The sequence below is a fragment of the Gossypium hirsutum genome, chromosome A06 (genome assembly GCF_007990345.1).
Source record: "Gossypium hirsutum isolate 1008001.06 chromosome A06, Gossypium_hirsutum_v2.1, whole genome shotgun sequence".
In the NCBI taxonomy this organism is placed as follows: Eukaryota; Viridiplantae; Streptophyta; class Magnoliopsida; order Malvales; family Malvaceae; genus Gossypium; species Gossypium hirsutum.
The window spans coordinates 820680-842417 of record NC_053429.1 but is presented as its reverse complement, the minus strand read 5'-3'; the positions used below and the strand labels follow the sequence as shown (position 1 = coordinate 842417).

General features: G+C 31.3%; 1 protein-coding gene across 1 annotated transcript; it reads left to right on the top strand.

The window, feature by feature from the left end:
• The first annotated feature begins 12466 nt into the window (after nt 1-12466).
• On the top strand, nt 12467-18480 carry LOC107938914 (auxilin-like protein 1). The gene is made up of 8 exons (XM_016872168.2): nt 12467-12936; nt 13241-16304; nt 16391-16457; nt 16614-16711; nt 16794-16859; nt 16955-17044; nt 17207-17383; nt 18288-18480. The coding sequence occupies exons 1-8, from the start codon at nt 12611-12613 to the stop codon at nt 18321-18323; spliced, it is 3924 nt and encodes a 1307-aa protein (XP_016727657.1). The 5' UTR covers nt 12467-12610; the 3' UTR covers nt 18324-18480.
• The last annotated feature ends 3258 nt before the right edge of the window (nt 18481-21738 follow it).

Here is a 21738-nt window from a genome sequence, read left to right as displayed (position 1 = left end):
CTTCTCTAATCTTTGACACTAACCATCAGACCAGATTGGATTTAAGGTATCTTCTTCTACTCGTCGATGAATACTGATCCATTGTATCAATCGTCAAATCTTCGATTGGAGCTGACTAATCAAACTTAAAAAAAAAAGGAATTTACAACTTAGCAACTTAAATGAAAATTTTTGAATATTTCAATTTACATTTTATAACTTTTTAAAATCAGATAACCAAAATATAAACGAACTAATAATTTAATCACATTGAATATAATTTACCTTAAAAAATACAACAATTATAATGGATAAATGATGTAGTATTTGCAGGCTAGAGGCTTAAAAGGCCAAAATGGATGAGCTGAGCTGTTAGTCACTGAATTGAGAGAAATGGGTAGATCAGACCAAAAGCACAAAAAAAAGCAAAGCAGAAATCTGCTTTTTTATGCTTTGGATTCTGATTTCTTTTATGATATATTATTGATACTGGCAGAGAGATTCACTTTGTGTTAGATTTAGATCAAAAGGGCTTTCATTACTTTCATAAAAAATAGTCTCATTCAATCATGATTTATAAATTATATGGTTTTATTGAGTCGAGAAATAAAAAATTCGATGTATCTTAAGTAAGATTTCGGATTTTAATTTTATAGATGTAAGAAGTGAATTGTGAAATCTTTACTTTTCTTTTAATGATTTGATTTTAAATTTTATCAAAACCTAACGCAATTACGTGTAATGAAAAAAATGGTTAAAATATGTTATAAGTCTTCTTACGCAGATTTTAAAAATCAGGTTAAATTGTCAACACTGTAAATTTTTTTTATTACAACATCAGTTTTTTAATTATATGACTATTAAGTGATTTTTTTTTATATTTTAAAATGTCGCACAAAAACTAAAATCTTGAAAATAAAAGTATAAAGATTAGATTCTAAAATTTTAAAGAATATAAGGACTTAATAGCATTTTTTTTTTGGATAAAGTGCTTCACCTTCTTAGATTCCAGAAAAGGAAAAACAGCCTGTTTAGATCCATTATAGTGTTTGCTTTTTGCTAAGATTTTTTGTTAGTATAATCATCTTTGGATAATACATAATATACTGATAATTATGCAAGCTTTCCACATCACCATCATTTATAATAATGCCCTATTAGATGTATTTCTAAAGATTTATGTTAGTAATGATTATTACATCTTTTACTTTTTTAAAAAATAAATTATTATTGCTGATGAGAAATGTTTGTATGAAATTATGATTTTACGTGATTTTTATCTTTTTTAATTAAAAAAACGACAAATTAGATTTTTTCTCTTGGTTTTTAACTTATTTCTCCTTAAAAAAATTAAATCTAATTAAAAATGTTAAAAATTAGGAGGAAAATTTGATTTGTTATTTTTCTATTGGAAAGGGATAGAAATGATGTGAAATAATAGTTTCACACAATCCCTTCTCTATTACTGATTGAGTTTTAGCTCGGTTAATATTAGTATTGTTGTTAGTGTAGGAGGATGTGAGTTCGAGTGCGTTAAAACTTATTATCCTCCTATTTAAAAGTTGAGAGGAGTTATGGATAATTCATTTTAGTGATATTTATAGAGTTAAATTGGTAATTTTAGGCATAACAAGAAATAGATAAGGATATAAAAAATGGATTAACTCTCTAGAAATACATTTAATTCATAATTAATTTTATTCTTTATAATATAAAAATTAATATTCTATATTTAAAATAGAGAAAAATAACTCGATGTTATATAAAAGTTATTGGTTATTTTTTATTTACTTGAAACTTAGAAATTTTAACAAATAATATAAAAAATTACACAACAAATTTCATTTTATCAAAATAAATTAAAAAACCCAATTTAATATAAAAACATTAAAAACCAAATTGAATTTAATTAACATTCACGATTCTAAAAGTTCAAAAAAAATCAAATCGAACTTAATTGAATTTAACTCAACTCTAACGATGACATAATGTTTAAAATATATCAAGACTTTACTAAATAAAATTAAAAATTCATAAAAATAAAACTCATTTTATCAAAATGAATTTTAATAACACAAAAAAGAATAAAATTTAAAAAAAAAATTAAAACTAAACCCTAATTTTAAAAAACTTAACCCAATTCAACTCTAATGAAGACACAAAATTTAGGATATTTAAGATAATGTATAGATGCAAGTAGTGAAAGGAAAAAGACATAAGAAGCATCATCATATGGGTGGCTGATTCGCCAATTTTCAAATGCCCAAATGATGTTAAATAGTGAAAAGCTATTCATAATTTGGGTCTTCAAGTTACTAAGGTGAGGTCCTTTTCCTTCCTATTTCAAACATTCAAACCAAAGTATTAGCCTTTGAAATTTTTAATTTGTAAAGTGGGGACATTTGTTGAGGGGTCATCAACTATATAATCTTCTTGGAAATGATAACTATACTTTTAATAGGATTGGCAATAATTTCACATCTTTGGACATAAAATCAATCAATGTGGAAGTTGGGATCATTTTATCATTACAAAAAAAAGATGAAACTATGATTTTATTGTTTATGTTTGAAATTTGTATAATTTGGTGAATTGATAACAGATTAAAGTATTCAAGAGATTCTTGTATCATAGGGATTACATCAAATTAATCCCTTTGTTATTAAATGGATCAATTCAGTCTTTATACTATTAAAAACAATCAAATAAGTCTAAATTGTGACAGTGTTAATATTTACTGTGTAAAAAATGTATTGAAATTTACTTTTTCAATTGTAAACAAAACCTGTAAAAACTTTAAAAATATTAACTCTGTTAAACTATAAATGTTGTAATTTAAATAGTAAACGTTAATTCTATTTCAATTTGATCTTATTTAATTATTTTTAATAGTACAGGGACTAAATTGATCAATTTAATAGTAAAGAGATTAATGTAATCAAACCCTTACAATAGAGGGATATATCAAGTAATATGATTATAATAGAGGGATATATCAAGTAATATGATTATGTTGATGTGGTTGATTGTTATTCAATCATACAATCTGGGTAAGTGAAAATTCAGTCAATAATATTTAAAAATTTATATACCAACCAATGTTGAATGGATGGACCGAGAATCAATTGGGATATTGGTCCAATTATAAGGGTTAAATTGATTGATTTGCAAATTAGTTGAACAGATTTTCTATATTTTTAATGATTTACTTAATCAAACCAAATAAATTGGTCGAATCGATTGAACTAAAGGTTTGATCGATTCGATCACCAATACGGTTCTGAAAACCTTGCTTCAATTGAATGTTTATGCCTGTTTTTAAGAAAAATATCCACGTAGTTAATTTAAATGCAATAACTAATAATGTTATCAATTTGAACCTACTAATAACATTATAAAATAAAGGAGTCAAATTATGTAAAAATTAAAACAAAGAGTTTAAATTACAAATATATGTTATTGAAGTAGTATGGCACATTGCAGTTTCAAAGAGAGAGATGTGATTCAAACCCTTTGTTAATAATTAATTTTCATAGGCAAAACAAAACTTTATATTAGTTTTAAAAAATAAAAAATTTCAACTTATATTAGTTTTAAAAAAATAAAAAATTTCAACAATATAAAGGACTGAACAAAATTTTAGGCTCGTATGTTAGATTGGGCTACGCTTTGACAAGTATAAAGTATGTTAATATCATGTTTAGACTCAACTCAAACCCAGCCCAACCCTACCCATGAGCACCTCTAGGCACGAAGTAAAGAGACTTTTTTTTTACATTATTAAGCAATGTTTTTAGAATAAGATCAATTATATTGGTTAGGTCATGGATTCGTCGATTCGACTAGTTTAATTAAAAATATATTAAAATTTTTATAAAAATCAACTTATTTAATATTATTTTTCAAACTCACATCTTAACTAATTTTCAATTCAACTAATTTATTCGGATCTAAACGTTTTACTCATCAAGAGCATGGTAGAAAAGTATTGAATTTATCTGTTGCAAGCTTATATTATCACAATTTTACTCATGAGGAATATGGTGGGAAACAAAATTAATATATTTGGAGTGATACATGCTATTTTGTTAATATTATCATAAATTTTTAAATATTCGTTGTTGGTGAAATAAATAATTGGCATCCTAATAATGTATAAAATAGTTTTTAACTTATATATTTATATATGTTAAAAATAAATAAATTCTATAATAATAACTATAAAATGTGCTTTTAGATAACCTTACGTTCTACCAAATATAATAATATATTATACCTAGTAACATATTAAAGTAATAGTAAATTTCGATAAGGGTTTAGATCAGTTGATCTGCAAATTGATACAAATTGGTTGAATTGGGTTAAAAAAATCAGTTAAACTCAAAGTTTTTAGAATCGGACTGGTGGTCGAATTGATCAAGCCATTAGTTTGTCGGTCTAACAGATATGTCAGGTTTGTAATGAACCGAAAGTTACGGTATCGAAAATTGAGTCTTGAGTACTGTTTCCGTGAAATTAATTCATGAATATTTATTAGAAATATTTATGAATTATAGTTGAATGGTTATTTAGTGTTTAATTAAGTGAAGTAGTTTGAATTTAGTTTAAAGGACTAAATTGCATACGATATAAAAGTTTAATTATAGATTAAAGATTAGTAAAAGGACTAATTTAGCAATTAGACCCTGAGTGCCATGTGTGTGAATGTATGATATAACATGTGTAATAGTTGGTAAAGATATTAAATGTGTTAAAGTAGTTTTTCTTATAGATTAAGTTATTTTATTAGAATAATGTTATATTATTAATATTATTATATTGAATATAGATTTATGAGTAAGTTAAAAAGAAAAAAGAAAGAAAGAAAGACAGAAAGAGTTACAGAGAGCAAACGTGAGAAAGAAAGAAATAAAGAAAGAAAGAAATAGAAAAGAGAAATTTAAGGATTAAGGCCCTAAAGCTTGATTGGTAAGATATTTTAACTTATTTTCTTATAATTTTTAAGTTTATGGATGCCTAATTCAAAGTTCTACATGTATGAGGTTAAAATGAAGAAAAATAGAAAATTTTTAGATATTGATTTAGTTGAATAAATTGAGGTTTTATGGGTTAAATTGATAGAAATTGAAGTTAGAAGTGAAAATTGAGTGACTTATTAAAAGAATTCTGAGTTAGGTTTAAATAGGGATTAAGTTGAATAGAGCTCAAAATTTATGTTTTATAATGAATTTTATGAGTTAGAAATTGTTAATGAGTTGATTAAAAGAGAATATAAAGCTTAAGTTAAAGAAAAAAGATTAGTAATGGAAAAAGGACGAAATTGGAATTTTTGTAAAAGTTTGATAGAAAGTGAAAATGTGTTTTATGAATTAGTATATTGATGATTTTTAATTGTATGATTGTTAGTAGCAAACGTAGCACTGGATACGTCATCAAAGAAGGGAAAAGAGAAAGTGAACGAAGATATGGATTAAATTCGATAAATAGTGGTTTGTATTTTTATAAACCGAGCTTAATCGTTATTGCTATATTTGATATTGATATTGTATGAAAATGTGAATGAGGTAAGTATTTTTACCATATTGAAATGAATGTGATTTTGAATACCCTATTAACAGTGTCGGGCTAGTCGGATATAGTTGACATGTCATAGGAATTGGAAGTATTGGGATATTCCGACATTGAGTCGATGAGACACTATGTGTCGACTACTGTTAAAGTTCTGGATTTGTTCCGATGAAGCACTATGTGCTTATCCCGGAGTGTGGGTTGGATACGTGTATCCGTTAGTGTCTGAGTTATGTTAATAAGGGTAAATAAAGTAAAGATTATTAAAGTACTGATTGATATTGAATAATAGCAATAATGTGTTTGAATTACCATGTTTTAAAGTTGATTAAGCTATTGTTTATAGAAATACCACTGAGAGTATTCTCAGCGTACGGTTTGTTTCCGTGCACAGGCTAGGTACGAAAGTATAAGGACTCAGCATACAAGCCGATCCCCGAACTCAAATTGGTGAAGTTTCTATCTTTTTGGAAAATGGCATTGTACCTAGGATGTCTTTTGGTCATTTTGAAAGTATCTAAGTTGTTAAGTGATATTTTGGTATGTTTTGTAAATGTTACCAAAACCTTAAGTATGGTATGTTTTGATATGTTAGTGAAGAGTAATAAGAGGAAGTGTTGGTAAATATTGTAGAGAGAAGAAATGAAGATGTTATAAACTTAGTTATCAACATTTTATACTAAAACAGATTTGGACAGTAACAGTAGTCTAACTTTGAAAATATACCAAAAATAGTATAAAGTGAATTATATGATGAATAAAATATGTAATTGAAGCTTAATGAATCTATTTTTATATGGAAGAAACAAAATAGGTAAAAGAGTTGTATTTTATGAGATATTTATGTTTTGGTGAAACAGGGTTAGAGCAATTTCTGGATTCCCTATTTTGATTTTAGAAATTCACCATAAATTGTGTATTAAGAATTAGGACTCAAACTTTATATGTATGGATTCCTTATTGAGTCCATTTTTAATTGAAACAAATGGCATTGTCATTGGATTCTGTATAGGAAGAAATTTGATTCGTAGTGCACAAGGGTCAGAGTAGCCGAACCCTGAAACAGGGGAGACTTTTTCTAATAAACTGTACTAATTGGCCTGACCAAAAATTCTAGAAAAAAATTAGTAAGTAGATATATGAGTCTTGTAACACCCAAAACCCGGCCCAGAAGTTATGGCCGGATCCGGCATGCCACATCAAAAACGTAAAAAAAATCCATTCTAAGTCCAGAAAATCGTACTCGATGTTCAAAAGATTAATTTCATTATAGGTTAAAGTGAATGGACTGCTTAAGTACCAAGCTCCCTTCGGATCCAATCCTAGACATGCATACCGCCATTGTCACACCTTAACGTCATGGATATTTCTAGGAAACCGATTTGATTAAGTCATTTTTAGGAAAAGTGACTAATTTTGGAAAATACTTTCATTGCGGAAGCTTTACTTGTTGTCGTGTTATTTTGAAATCAATTGTTGTTTTTGAAAACGCGCCCTAAAGGTAACCAATTTCAAAAGTTAAAATAAGTAATACTTATCTTAGTAATACATATTAAAACCATCAAAAATAATTAAGCGGCCTTATTACATTTAAAAACCCAAACCTCAACGTAAATAATAGGATGTCCAGTTCACCAGAAGAAAACCAAACTTTCAGAACGGGTGGCCACTCCGAATTCCCTCACAGCTCCAAGCCCACTATGGTTGGGGATTTCCTGCGTGGATGAAAATAAAATGGTGAGTTTGGGGAAACTCAGTGTGTAAGGAAAACCCATTCAAAGCCCAAGTCAGCTCAAGCCTATTGGGCCTAAGCCCATTCAGGTAACAGTGGTACAGGACCAGAGCCCTTTTCAGATTATAATAAACTGGGCCTTAACCCCTTATTCAGATAACAGTATGGCCCATAGGCCCATTTCAAAATACATGCAACATCAATAAACATATGCAAGCCCATTTGGGGAGACTACTCAACCCACCAACCACTACACTCCACCCGTACCAGCCATACACTCCATGTGGGGATAGCTCAACCCACCCAGCCCAACACTCCACAGTTGCAGCATTGCTGCTCAGTTAACAGTAAATTGAGGCAAAGCCTCCAGTACGTGGACAAGCCACTTTCAGTACTTCCTCCGTCAATATCTCAATCCCATGCATCAGATAATAACAACATGGCATGCAGTAAATAACAACAGTCAAACATGCATTTAGGTTAATTTAACCTTAGGGGTATTTCGGTAATTTATCTCTTAGGGGTAAAACTGTAAATTTTTCACTTTTAAAGGTATTTCAGTAATTTATCTATTTTAGGGTTTTTCATGCATATTCCTACCTTTCACGTACTAACAGAATCACGTACCGAGGGTTCTTACCGAATTGGGCCCGTTGGCCCATCATTCCAATTTTGGCCCATTAAGCCCAAAAATATCGAGGGCACAGAAATCATGCACTTTGTAGTCCAAACATTGCAGCTTACCAAAAACATTAATCGATTTACCTCACGAGCATTCGCACACTCGCAAATCTACAAAATACCGGTTTTCGGCATTTCGACATTTCGGCTTTTGCCGATCTAGACTAAGAAACAGGGTGTTAGTTACACACCTGTTTGCGACGATATGCTGACGAGATCCACACACGAACCGCCTACAATTGGATTACTAACACGTTAATCTAACTATTCAAATACAAACTACGTATTAACCCCTTACAATATTCGACCAACCACACCTACAGATCATAGTAAGCTTGTAAGAAATCAATAAGCAACTCATTAACAAATTTTTGTCAATGTTTACCACATAATCATAATTTCACTGGAAGCTGTCTTCCTGAGCAACAGTCACTAAATCATTTATAATTGGAGCTACGAAACTCCAAATAAAGTGCCTTTAATTTTCCCTGAAAATAGACTCATATATCTTCTATCCATAAAATTTTCAGAATTTTTGGTTTGGCCAATCAATACCAGATTTTTCTTAAAGTTTCCCATGTTTCACTGTTTGACTAATCTGACCACTCTTCATTACGAATCAAATTTCTCATTGTACAGAATTCAAAATATGTTCTTGTTTATTTCATTAGAAACTAGACTTAATAAGCTTTAATTACATAATTTATTCAGCTTCTAATTCATCTCCCACAATTTATGGTGATTTTCCAAAGTCACTTTACTGCTGCTGTCCCAAGCAGATTTATTACCAAATCACTCTTTCATACACCTATCTTGCATGCATGTTATTTAAACATGTATATCACCAATCAATCATCACATATCTATGATTTTTACTTAAGCATAATCTCCATTTCATCATTTTAAAGCACAACATGTTAGCCGATTTTTCCCTTTAGCATCTAAGGCACATGCATGCTCATTTGTTTGGCTCAACTTCACATATCTTCTATTTTTCATCAAAAGAACATGAAACAACAACCATTTCCTTCATTTTAATTCATGACCAAATGCTCACAACACAACCAAAAATCAAAATATACTTCAAGAGTTAAGGTAGAATCAAGAAGAACTCATGAACCTCAAAATAGAAGCCAACTACCATGAACTTACCTTCAATTTTCTTCCCCAAGTGACCGAACACTCAAGAGCTTTCTCCTCTCCTTTCTCTTCTCTAACTTTCAGCTATGATGAACAAAGATGGACAAAACTTTGTTTTTTTCACCCCTTTTTCTTCTAATAAAACTTCATATTTCATCCATTTAATTCTTTAATACAAAATACATGAAATTCTTATCATGAAACATTTACCTAACCCATTATCATGAAACATTTACCTAACCCATTATCATGGAACATTTACCTAACCTATTATCAATTTGTATCAATTTGTACCATAAATTATGGATATCAAGTGTACATTTTGTCTACAACAACATGATGGCTGGCCACTTCATGTAAAATGGGAGGTTTGTCATGCAAATCCTCCTATTTTGCACTCCTATTTATTTGGCCACTTCAATTTAATCTATAGCATTTTCAAACATTTTCACATAGGTCCTATTTCATAATTTCACTCCTTTTTTCTTATGGAACAAAAATTAACTAAAATTGTCGGGTTCTATCTTAAGTTTGGGCTTTCTAGAGGCCCACTAACATAATTAAACCTATGCCAACATTCACAGGATTCCCGAAAATTGGGGCGTTACAAGTCTAGTTTCAGGGAAAATTTACGGAATTGGATTTCGAGTTTCGTAACTCGAGATATGATTTTTTTAGCGACCGTGACGCAGATGGATAGTTTATTACGAAAACTGTTTAAGTGCTAAGATAAGTTTTGTAATGTCTCCTGCTTGACTCCGGCAACGGTATCGGGTAGGGGAACGTTACAAGGTTTGATTAAATAAATAACTAAAAATACATAAAAATATATATTAAAAATCTAGTTCAAAAGATCTTTTGCCGGTTCAATTGGTCTGTATCAATTTTCGAGCCAAGCAATTTAGTTCCTCTATCTGGATTGATACCCTAATCAATTCCTAATTCAATTAGTTCGATCAACTGATCCAATTCAAATAACCTTAGTTGAATTGGCGACTGAACCATTTGAATCAATTTTATTATTTTTATTTATAAATTTTAATAATTTGTTAATCGAAAACAAAATTAATGGATCAAAAATTGATAGTCTAATTAATTTGATTACCGATTTAATTTTAAAAACCTTAACAACTTAGCCTTCAACCACTCTCAAAACAAAATCCGAAAAAAAAAGAATGATAAAAAACTATATATAAAAATATAATTAAATAAAAAATTATTTGAAACATTATCTATGAAATTACAAAACTAGAGGGAATATTAAATGCAAATTTTTGAAGAAAAAGGAAAAAATAGGAGCAATAACGTGACCTCAAACTACCCTTTCATTGATCACGGCGTCGGCGTGGAATGGTTGGTTGTTGACAGGTTGGAGCCTGGAAAGACGACATTCTAGTTCTCGTAAAACGACAACTTATTAAAAAGAAAAGCTGCATACTTGATCATCGAGAAATGTGATCCCCCAATTACCCCCTTTCTCCACCGGCTTTTCCCGGTCACTTCCTTTTCATCTTTTCCTCCATTCGCCCCTTTTTTCCTTTTTATTTTTTTAATAATTTCTTAAAATTTAATTTACAGTTGAAATATCGGATAACACTCTATTTTTTTAATTTAGAATTTAGTTGTTATATTTTTATTTTTAAAGATTTAATTTTTTTACTTTTCAGATTTTTAAATTTAGATCAAATTAAAGTTTTCAAAAGCTAACTGGTTAGACTACCGGTTTATCGGTTCAATTAATCTAATTGATTTGATTAAATAAATTATAAAAATAAAAATGTTAAAAATTTGGTTCAACTGCTTGATTTTACTTGTTGGTATCAATTCTCAGGTTAATCGATTCAATATCCTTATTCTGATCGATACTCAATCGGTCTAATTGGTTCAATTAAATAAATCATTAAAAACAAGTTTATTGCTCGTTTCAACAAGTTTGTATCGATTTCAAGTTAACTAATTTAATGTCCTTTAGATTGATACCTTGGTCAATTCTGTGTCCAACCAATCCAATCAGCTGGTGAAATTCAATTCAAACAACCTTGGATCCAACTGTTAACATTATTTTTTTAAATTAATGGTAATTACGATACTATTTTTTAATTACATGATTATCAAGTGATTTTTATTTTTATTTTAAAATGTTGCAGCAAAAAAGTTAGAGTTAATTGCATCAATCATCCCAAAGCTATGCCCCTCATTCTAAATTGGTCCCTAAACTTTAAATTATTTTAATTACATCCCTAAATTATCAAGGTTATATCAATTAGGTTCTTTTATTACTAAAATCATTAATTTAAATGATAAATGACACACCAAATCTTATGTAACATAATTTAAAATGATTTTTTTAAAAAATGAATATTATAAAAGTAGATGTTTTAAAAATATTAGTTTTAAGGTTTTCAAAATTTTTACAGAATTTTTATTGTTCATTTTTTTTCCAGTTTTACTTTAATTTTAGTTTTTTACTTTTAAAAGTTATGCGACGAAGTTTTATTTCTTCAAATTTTTTATCTTAAATTTAGCTATGTAATATTTGACGTCTAATTTAATGGTTAAATTAATAGTTTTAATAATGAAAGGACCTAATTAACATAACATTGATAGTTTGGAGATGTAATTAAAACTAAAGCTGACAAATAGGCCCGAGCCCGAAAGTTCAGCCATGCTGATTTGAGCCCATTACAATTGAAATTCAAGAAAGCCCAAGCTTGTAACAGATTCAAGCTCGAGAAAATCCAAGCATGAACCCACAAAGCCCAAGTCTATAAGAATTAGAGAAAATTTCAACTGTGTTGTTATCTTATAAAAGTAAAATGAATTATTACATTAAAAAATTAAAATATTTATAACTTATAAAAATTCAAAATTATTTGAACCCATCAAAGTCTGCCGGCTCGAATCTAAGCTTGAATTCGAAAAAAAATTAAACTCGAAAAAATCTGAGTTTGAAAGAGCTTGAGCTTGAGAAAATTGTAGTTTGAAAAACTTTGAGCCCAAAAAATCAGAGTCCAAGCTAATTTGGGCCTAAAAAAATTCGAATATGAAGAAAGCCCAATCCAAGCCCGCTCAAGCCAGCCCATTTGCTTCCGTAATTAGAACATTTTGGAGTTTAGGACCAATTTAAAATGAGAATAATTGTTTGGGGTTGCCTGGTGTAATTAACAAAAAAAATTAACGGTTGAACCTGAATTTTAAAATCTGAAAAGAAGAAAGATTAAATTCTTAGAAATAAAATTATAAGGACTAAATTATAATTTTCAAAAAATATAGGGAGTTATGACAAATTTTAACCTTCACCGTACACTGACAAATATACCCCACATTTACTAATTTCTTTTTTTTTTGTGTTCAATTTCTCGTTTCAAATAATTTTTATTTTTCATTTTCTCGTCTCCTCACAGAGTCTTCTTCTTCTCTTCGTGTCTTGTACACTGCAGTGAAACAGAGGGAAAAAAAATCCTCTGAAAAACAAACCCTAAAGATCTCTTTTTTATTTTTGTTATTTCAATGGAGTACCAAAGAGCTTCGGCAGCTACATCTTTCAGTAAGAAACTTAGTAACGGCCATAGTTTCAATGGTAAAAGCTTGTATGACGGCGTTTTCGGTGGTCAAACCAAAGTTGGATCGGCCGTTGAAGATTACGCCGAGATATTCGGCGGTGGTTCAGGTTCTTCGATTCCGTTCCTCGATGTCCCTGAACTGAACCAGAGGAAGTTCTCCGTCGAGGTTTCTAGCTCAAAGCTTGATTATTCCAACATTTTTGGTGGTTTTGGGGATGTGGATTTTGCTGTTTCTCACGAAGAATTCGTCGCTAAGCCAAATAGAGATAAAAAGTAAGTTCATTTTATTTATTTTTCCTTTTGATCTTCTATTTAGTTACTTAAATATGTAAATATGGTGTTAGGGCGTGTTTGGATGTCGAAATATGTTTGTGTTTTCATGTATAGGTAAAACCTTGATCTTTAAGAGCTTGTTTGGTTTGAGAATAGTTGTGTTGAACTTTTGATCTTTGCATTTAATGTTGAATGCTAAATTCATTAGAAAGTGGTAGTACTAAATTTAACACGTTAAATATTGTGATTTTTTCTCTTTATATATATGAGGAAAGATCTAGCATAAATTAGATTAATTTTGTAGGAGACCAGCTAAGACAAAATCGCATTCGGACGGGTCGTTTTCGTATCCTTCGGGTAATCGAGTTGTGTCGAAAGATGAGGCTTCCCATGGATCAAGTAATGGTGTGAAGCAGTTCAAAATGTCGTATAATAAAAGTAGCCTCGGAAGCAAAAATGGGACAAATGGAACAATACATGTAGCTGTTCCTGGTTTCACTTGTGTTGTTGATGAAAACATAGCTCCGCCGAGGGAGAACCCGGTTTCTTCTGCTGTAAACGAGCCTTATGGGACTGAAAAGTTAGGCGGGGGGAAAGGGGATGATGGTGTACATTGTGAGAAACCAGCGTCTGATGTTCAAGCTTGTGGTGTTGGTAAAGAGACTTTGAAAGGTGTGGATCAGTTCCATAGCGAGCCTAAAAGTAATGGGTCTGATTGTAATGATGTACTATTTGGGACCTATGATTTTGGCCATGGAACACCTCCTTCAAAAGTGAAGCGAGCTTCAAGCATGTCGTATAAAAATGGTGTTAATAATCGTGATTCTTTGAAGTTTGGGGTTCCGAGGAGTCAATCTTTGGATTGTGATATGGGTGTTTCTTCTCCCCCTTACTTTGATGATGAATTGGATGTGAATTCAGTTGCTGCTACTTCTGCAGCAGCAGTGAAGAAAGCAATAGAGGAGGCTCAAGCTAGGTTAAAAGTTGCAAAAGAAATAATGGAAAGAAGAAAAGGTTATATGGGACGGGTCAAACCCCGATCTAATGGTAGTTCGACTAGTGAGGACAGAAAGAAGAGTAAAGATACTGTCAAACAAAATAATTTCAGGGAAGATAAAGCTCAGGAGACTAGTGAAAAGATAATAGCTTGTCAGCAAACTTCTGATGGAGTAGAAATGCAAAATGTGATCAAAGATCACCAAGTGGCTGCTGAATTAGAAGACGAGAAGAGAGGTTTCGTTGCAAGAGAAGCGGCAGGAGAAACATGTGCAAAGGATTTCATATCTCTGCAGGCTGATTGTAGACAAGATGAAGTGGAGAAAAGGGAAGCCGCAAAAGATGGAGAAAGGGAAACAGATGTAACCCAGGATCTGAATGAACGTGAGGGAGAAGAGAAGACAACCATCGACAAACCAGAAGAATATAACGAGGAATCAGAAGTTGTTGAGGAAGCTACTGAGCTGAAGACGAAAATAGATGAATCGAGAGAGTTTTGTGATAACGAGGAATGTCTGCATGAATCAGTGCCTGATGTAGAGTTTCATGATACGAAAGAAGATGAAACTGAACTAAGATTTGGTGAACAGTGGGAGGAAACTGAAGAGAACGTGTGCAATGAACTAGAACCATGTGAAAGGAAATCAGAAGATCCAGAGCAACCAATAGAAGATGCGAAAAAGGTTGAAATGGAAGAAGTAAAGGATACTGACGACTTGGAGAGATTAACAGTTGCTAAGGAAGGGGTGGATATGAAGGAGAAATATCAATATAAGATTGAACAGGAAGAAAATGTTTCCGAGAAGGAAGAGAATGAGATGCTGTTAGAAGATGTCTCTGTACAGGAAAAATTTGAGGAGATATCTGAAGAAGCTTTTGAGATATCAGAACTGAAGGAGGAAGTTAGTGCGGCTTGTAAACCAGAAGAAAACAGTGAAGAAGAAGATGCTTGTGATAGAGAAGACAATGAGCAAATGTCTGACAAAACGAAGGAACCGGTAATAATTGATCCTAGAGATAATGATTTTGATCATGAGGAAGAAATGAGGAAACTTGAAGAAAATGGTGATTTGTTGGGGAACGAGGAATTTATGGAGGCTGAAGAGAATGTAGAATTGCTTGAAGATGCTTATCAGATGGAAGCAGCGGATGAGGGACAGATGATGGCTTCTGAGAGTGTGGGAACTGAAGAGGTGCAAAACCAGACCAATCAAGAAGCAGATGAGACGACTGAAGCAAGGGAAGATGCTCTAGACTGCTATTGGGAAGACCTTGAAGTAGCTGATAATGCATCCAATAGCAATGAATTTAACGATCTAGGTGAAACTTTGGAGCCCACTATTAGTGAAGACAGCTGTGAAATGACTCCAGAGTTCCTTTATAATGAAGAAAATGTAGGGATTGTGGAAGGATGCAAAGCTTATAGTGAGTGTAAAGAAACTGAAATAAATTCAGAAGCAGACGAAATGGCTACTAACTTGGAAGAAAACCTGGAATTTGATAAGTCTGACTTGGCTGAAAGCAACTTGAAACCTGATGAGATTAAGTGGCAAGCAGAAAATACAGCAGATGCATCTAATTTCGAAAGAAGCAGTATAGACGTTGATCCAGCTGACGTAAAATTTGAGAAAGATCAGTATGAGCAGCATTCCGAGAAGTCTGAAAAAACCTTCACCGTGGAGAAGCATGTTGAAGAACTGGCTTGTAAATCAGAAGATGTAAGGGAGGCTGTTGTTTGTTTGAAACAGGAAGAGAACAAGTATAGCTTTGAACACACTGATGAGGTAAGATTCGTTGATTCCCAGTTACATTGCGAGTTTGGTGATAAAAATGAAGCCACACAAATAGGTCATGAGATTGAAGTAGGCCAAAGTACAGAATACGAAGAGGAAAATTCTCCTAAAATCCTGATGAAGGAAGAGAGGGAAACCGAAAATGCTTCCGAGGAAGAAGTTAAGCTAGTTAAGGAAGAACAAAAAAGAGTAGGTGAAGCAAAAGAGAGAGAAAGGAAAAAGGAAAAGGTAAAAGAAAAAGAAAAGGAGAGAATAGCTGTTCAAAGAGCTATTCGTGAAGCTCGTGAAAGGGCCTTTGCTGAAGCCCGGGAGAGGGCTGCTGCTGGAAGAACGAATATAGAAGCACAGCGTAAGGTAAAGGCTGAAACAACCCAAGGAGAGTCAGTCAAGCATTCTGCTGATACCAATGATAAGACATTTATGGAAGCGAAACTTAAAGCTGAGCGTGCTGCAGTAGAGAGAGCAACTGCAGAGGCCCGGCAGCGTGCCTTGGAGAAAGCTTTGTCCGAAAAGGCTTCCCTTGGAGCCAGGAACCAGGCTGAAAAGTTCTCTGATTCAAAGCAGAGCTACCAATCTTATGTGAGTGTCCTCTTCTGTCATCCATTTTTCCTCTTTGCTGAAATGGCACAAAAGGGCAAAGAAATGATTACTGGAATATTTTGCAGGATTCCCGATACAAAGGCTCATGTCCTCCTGCAACTTCCAGATATCCTAATTCTTCAAACCAGAGTGGTATGTGGTAAACTGGTATTTAAAGATATCCTGCATGGACTTGGCAAAACAGAAAAGAGAAATGGCACTTTTTTTTCTGTGATGATTAAATTACTTGTTTGGGCAAAAGAAAAGAAAACCCTTAAATTCTGAATCAGCTTTATTTGCTTCATGAAGCTTCAAAATATTCTGAGGAGTCAGATGGAGCTGTTGGTGAATCAGCTCAAAGGTGTAAAGCTAGGTTGGAAAGGCATCAAAGGACAGCAGAACGAGCGGTATGCCTTCTACTATCATTGTCACTTATCCGGTACGGATTTTGCAACTAGTATTGAGAATCTCACTTTCTTTTGTTTCCAGGCCAAAGCACTTGCAGAGAAGAACGAGCGTGATCTTCTTGCTCAGAAAGAACAAGCTGAAAGAAATGTAACTTATACATTCAAATGAAACGATAAAAATTTTCGCAATGAGGCCGGTTTCTGTTCTTGTCTAACAATTTTGGATCCTAATTTGTATTGCAGAGGTTAGCAGAAACTCTGGATGCCGAAGTCAAAAGGTGGTCAAGTGGGAAGCAAGGAAATTTACGTGCACTGTTATCGACATTACAATATGTATGTAACAGATTTTTTATTTTTGTTCATAAATACATCATACAATGGTAGGATTAAATCTTTTGACATTTACACTGTGGCCTGTGGCCATGGGGTTGGAGATATTTGGCTATATACTGCTTAGGACGCCCTGGTTTAACTGAATTTTTGCATTGCTGGCAGATCCTTGGCCCTGATAGCGGTTGGCAGCCAATACCGCTTACGGATATTCTAGCCGCTGCAGCTGTAAAGAAAGCATATAGAAAAGCTACACTGTGTGTTCATCCTGATAAGTTGCAGCAACGAGGTGCTACCATACAACAAAAGTACATTTGCGAGAAAGTTTTTGATCTTCTCAAGGTTTGTTGCTTTCCTTCTTTAACCAAAGCTTTCATTGATTTATTCTTATTTATTTCTTATATTGAGTTAGGGAAACAAGACGCCAAAAGGTTAAATTGTAGGATTTGTCCTTGTACTTTAATTTGACATATTTTGATTCTACTACTATGCCTTAGTCCATGTCACTAACATGGTTGAAAAAACTGTTAGTTGGTGTAAGTTAGAAAAACCTCAGAAACCTAAAATTCTCTTTATCTTTGCAATAGTGAAATTATGATTATAAATATTTTCGACTACTTTTTCATTTAAAAGAAAATTTCCAGCCCAACATAATGATTTGGACTTTTTATAAAAAAGTTCTATATTGGTTTCACTGAATTTGTAAGGGTGTTAGTGATTTGGACTAAAGTATAACATTAATCATAGTAGGGATAAAACTTGGTGAAAGTACCTTCCAAGTCCTTCTATTATAGGGACTAGATCAAATTAGTCCCTCTACCATTAAATGTATAATTTAATTACTATACTATAAAAAAGAAGCCAATAGGGTTTCAAAATATTATTTTTTTCATTCGCAATTCAACTCTAGAACTATAAAAAGCATTCAAAATATTTACTCTGTTAACAATAAATGCCATTTTTTAAACTTTAAAATTTGGATTTATTTGGTTTTTTAAATAGTATAAGGACTAAATTAATCTATTATTAAAAAGAACTAATTTGATTTGGTCCTTGTAATAAAGGGATCTGCCAAATACATTTATCTATAAAACTATGTAAGGTTAAAGTAGATAGACTAAATCCGACCAAAATCATAGGTTAACCTACAATAAAAGAAAACAAAAATTGAGTTGTTACATTCCTAGTTCATCTCAAGTATCTAATTTTATGTGTATGTATGCTATTTTATATGTGAAATCTACAGGAGGCTTGGAACCGATTTAGTGCAGAAGAAAGGTAGAGATTGGGTTTCCATGGAGGGTGCTGTCATATATATTAGTTAATGTTTTAGTGCCCTATTGAAATGGAAAGGAAAAAAAAAAGCTTCAATGTACATCATTTGAAAATTGGATTATATTATATATCATTTTCACATGAAACTCTAAATATTTTTTGAATTTAAAAAGCTTCAATGCCTTTTGTAGCGACGTAAAAATTTTATCTTAGTCGCTAATTAGGGTGTTTGATTGAAAGTTTAGAGACCGAGGTTTGATTTAAAAAAAAGGAGTCGTCACCGATCCTTTTTCCTAGGTGTGATCGGACACCTAATAAATCTTCATTTTAACCAAAAGTTTTATTTTTGATAAAAAGAAGACCAAATTTAGGTCTACGTTAAAATTCAGAGAAAACTAGAGTTCGGGAGTCGGTTACGCACGAGGAAGGTATTAGCACCCTCGCGACGCCTAAAATTGGTATCTCGTCAAACACGTGTTGTCTTAATTTTTAAAAATGCGAGTTCAATGATATTTAACCGTGACCCGATTGAAAAATGAGAATTTTTAGTTTTTTTTTTGATTTTTTTGAGAAGGGCATACCGTTTTAACACGAGTCGATTGATGTTCACTCAACATAACGATGAAGTCAATGACTTAATGTCAAATCGGTACGTTACCTTGCTTATTGAAATTGATTTAAAACATGAATAAGAATATTATTTTTATTTAAAACAATAGAAACTTATAACAATGTTGTAATAAAATGAAATTTACAAATATATGAAGCAGATGATAAAATAAAGTATTCACGATGTATTTGATATTGTGCATAATAATAGCATTAAACACGAAATAAAACAATGGATTATATATACATATAATAAATAATAGTATGTGAGGTGAAGGAAAATATAATATTAAAAATACTAATAATACTACATATGCATATACGTATATATATTAAAGATGTGACATAATAATAGTGTTAAAATATGCATGACAGTATTAAAATCTATACACAATATAATATTTAAAATATATACGTAAGATATAAAAATGTATATACATAATATATATAAGAATATATACATAAAGTATTAAAGTATATGTGTAAGATGGTATAAAAAATGTATAACTAGAATATCGAAATACATATATGCCTATATACATATACAAATGCAATATGTACATAATGTATGATTAAAATAATAAATATATAACAGAATGTACATGACATTGAAATAATGTTAAAAGAAAAATACTAATAGCACTATGTAATACATATACGTATAGTATATAAGTAACAATGGTAGTAATAAAATGCTAAAGTATAACGCCAATAATAATAATAATAATAATAATAATAATAATAATAATAATAATAATAATAATAATAATAATAAGCAAAGTGACAAAAATATAATATTAAAACATTGATAATGCTATATAGTTATATACATGTATTTATGTGAACACATTAAAATATAATAATATGGATGCAAAGTTTATGTAATATAATATTAGAAACACAGTATAAAAACATAACACCTATATAATACCGTAATAAGAAAACGGTGTTTTTAATAACTAAGTACATATCTATATATATGTAGATAATAATAATAAATAATAATAGTGAAAATAATAAGTACAATATGCTATTAAAATTCATACATAATATATATACACATATAATATAATACTTAAAGTATGAATACATAATATATACTAGAATATTAAAAACAACTATTAATATACAGATATTTACATACAATGAATTAATGCTAAAAGGTGTATACATAAAAATCATACATGATAGTATAAAAGTATATATATATTAGAAATAATAATTATATATAAAAAAGGTATATGTACATAATGTATAAAATATAAAAGAAACATAAAATATATACATGTATAAATATTAAGCAAAAATAATACAGACACTAAGAATGGCAAAATACTTAGTAAACAATAGATTTAGTAATAATAATGAACATAATAAAATACAATAGTAATAATATTATAGTAAAATTGAGGATAGACAGTAATGATAAAATAATGTAAATAATATATATGATATAACAATAGCACTAAATAATAAAATAATGGAAAAGAAACAAAATAATAAAATGATATCAAGGATTAAATTGGAAGTAAAATAAAAACGGAATAAATTTTTAAATAAAAACGAAAGGTAGGGACCCATTAGAATACGCGAGAAACATAAGGGGACCAAAAATGCAATTTTCTGAACTATTTTAAAACGCACAACAGCAAAGGGATTAAATTGAATCACGCAACAACTTTTAGGGCCAAATTAAATTAAATTAAAACTTGATTGTACATTAATAAAGAAGCGGAAGGGCTAAATGCGCAATTAACCCTTCCGTTAAAAAACACGCGGACCCTAGGCCGGACGGGTCGGGTCGGATCGGGTTAAAGGGCTTAAACGACGTCGTTTTGGGGCTTAAGTACAGCCCCCAAAACGACGTCATTTCGGAGGGCTATAAATAGGCCTATTTTCAGAAAAAATTCATTTGTGAAGGGAGAAAAGAAAAAAAAAGAAAGAGAAGAAGGGAGAAGGGAAGGATTCCGGCTAGCGGCCGGTCACCGGACCGCCATCCGTCGCCGGCGCCAGCCACCGTACACGGTGGCCGGGAAGGTAAAATTTTTATTTTTATTTTTTTCTGTTATTTTTTAAATATATATCTGTTAAATATATATGTTTATAGAAAAAAATAGGTTTAAAAATGGGAAAGAAATAAAATAAATCACCTTTGGTATTTGCTTTTCAAGTTTTGTATATCTTGGTCCTCTGATTCGGTACTATACTTGTGCTCTTGTATCAATGGAATTTGCTATTCTCGTATTGTTTAGGAATCGAATGCTTTTTCTTTCTTATAAAAAAAAGTTGCCGAGTCCCCCCCTCGGTTTACATTTGTTTTTGATGGCTTTTTTTATAGCCTTTGTACAAATTTGTTTCCCTATATTTTGCTGCTTACGTGCTCTGTTTGATTTTGTAGGTGGAGCAGGTGGTGGATGTGGTGGTGGCAGAGGCATGGGCGATTGGACATTGCGGTGTTGGGGTGCTCAGAAGGTGGCTAGGGTTTCAGCTTTTCTGAAACCCTAGTTAGGCCAATGGGTTAATTGGGCTTGGGTTTTGAAACTGGGTTTTAAAGGGTGTTGGGTTTAGTTGTAATGTATTTGGGCTTTAGGGGATTTGGGTAATGTATTGGTTTTTGGGTTTAGAGGTTATTAAGTGGGTAATTTGGGCTGATTGGTTGTAAACAGGCCCAAAATCGGCCTACAACACCTTTTACACAATAAAAGTACCTATGAATAGGGGTGAATAAAACTCGATTTGATTCAAAAAAGTTAAAAATATTTTGAATTTTGAATTAATTGAATTGAGTTATTTGAGTTAACTCGAATAATTTG

What these genes read in the sequence shown, in the direction of transcription:
- LOC107938914 (XM_016872168.2), top strand. Translation starts at nt 12,611, where the DNA reads ATGGAGTACCAAAGAGCTTCGGCAGCTACATCTTTCAGTAAGAAACTT. An exon ending in AGCAGAGCTACCAATCTTAT is followed by an intron (nt 16,305 to 16,390) that starts GTGAGTGTCCTC and finishes AATATTTTGCAG; the next exon opens with GATTCCCGATACAAAGGCTC. An exon ending in AAAGGACAGCAGAACGAGCG is followed by an intron (nt 16,712 to 16,793) that starts GTATGCCTTCTA and finishes TTTTGTTTCCAG; the next exon opens with GCCAAAGCACTTGCAGAGAA.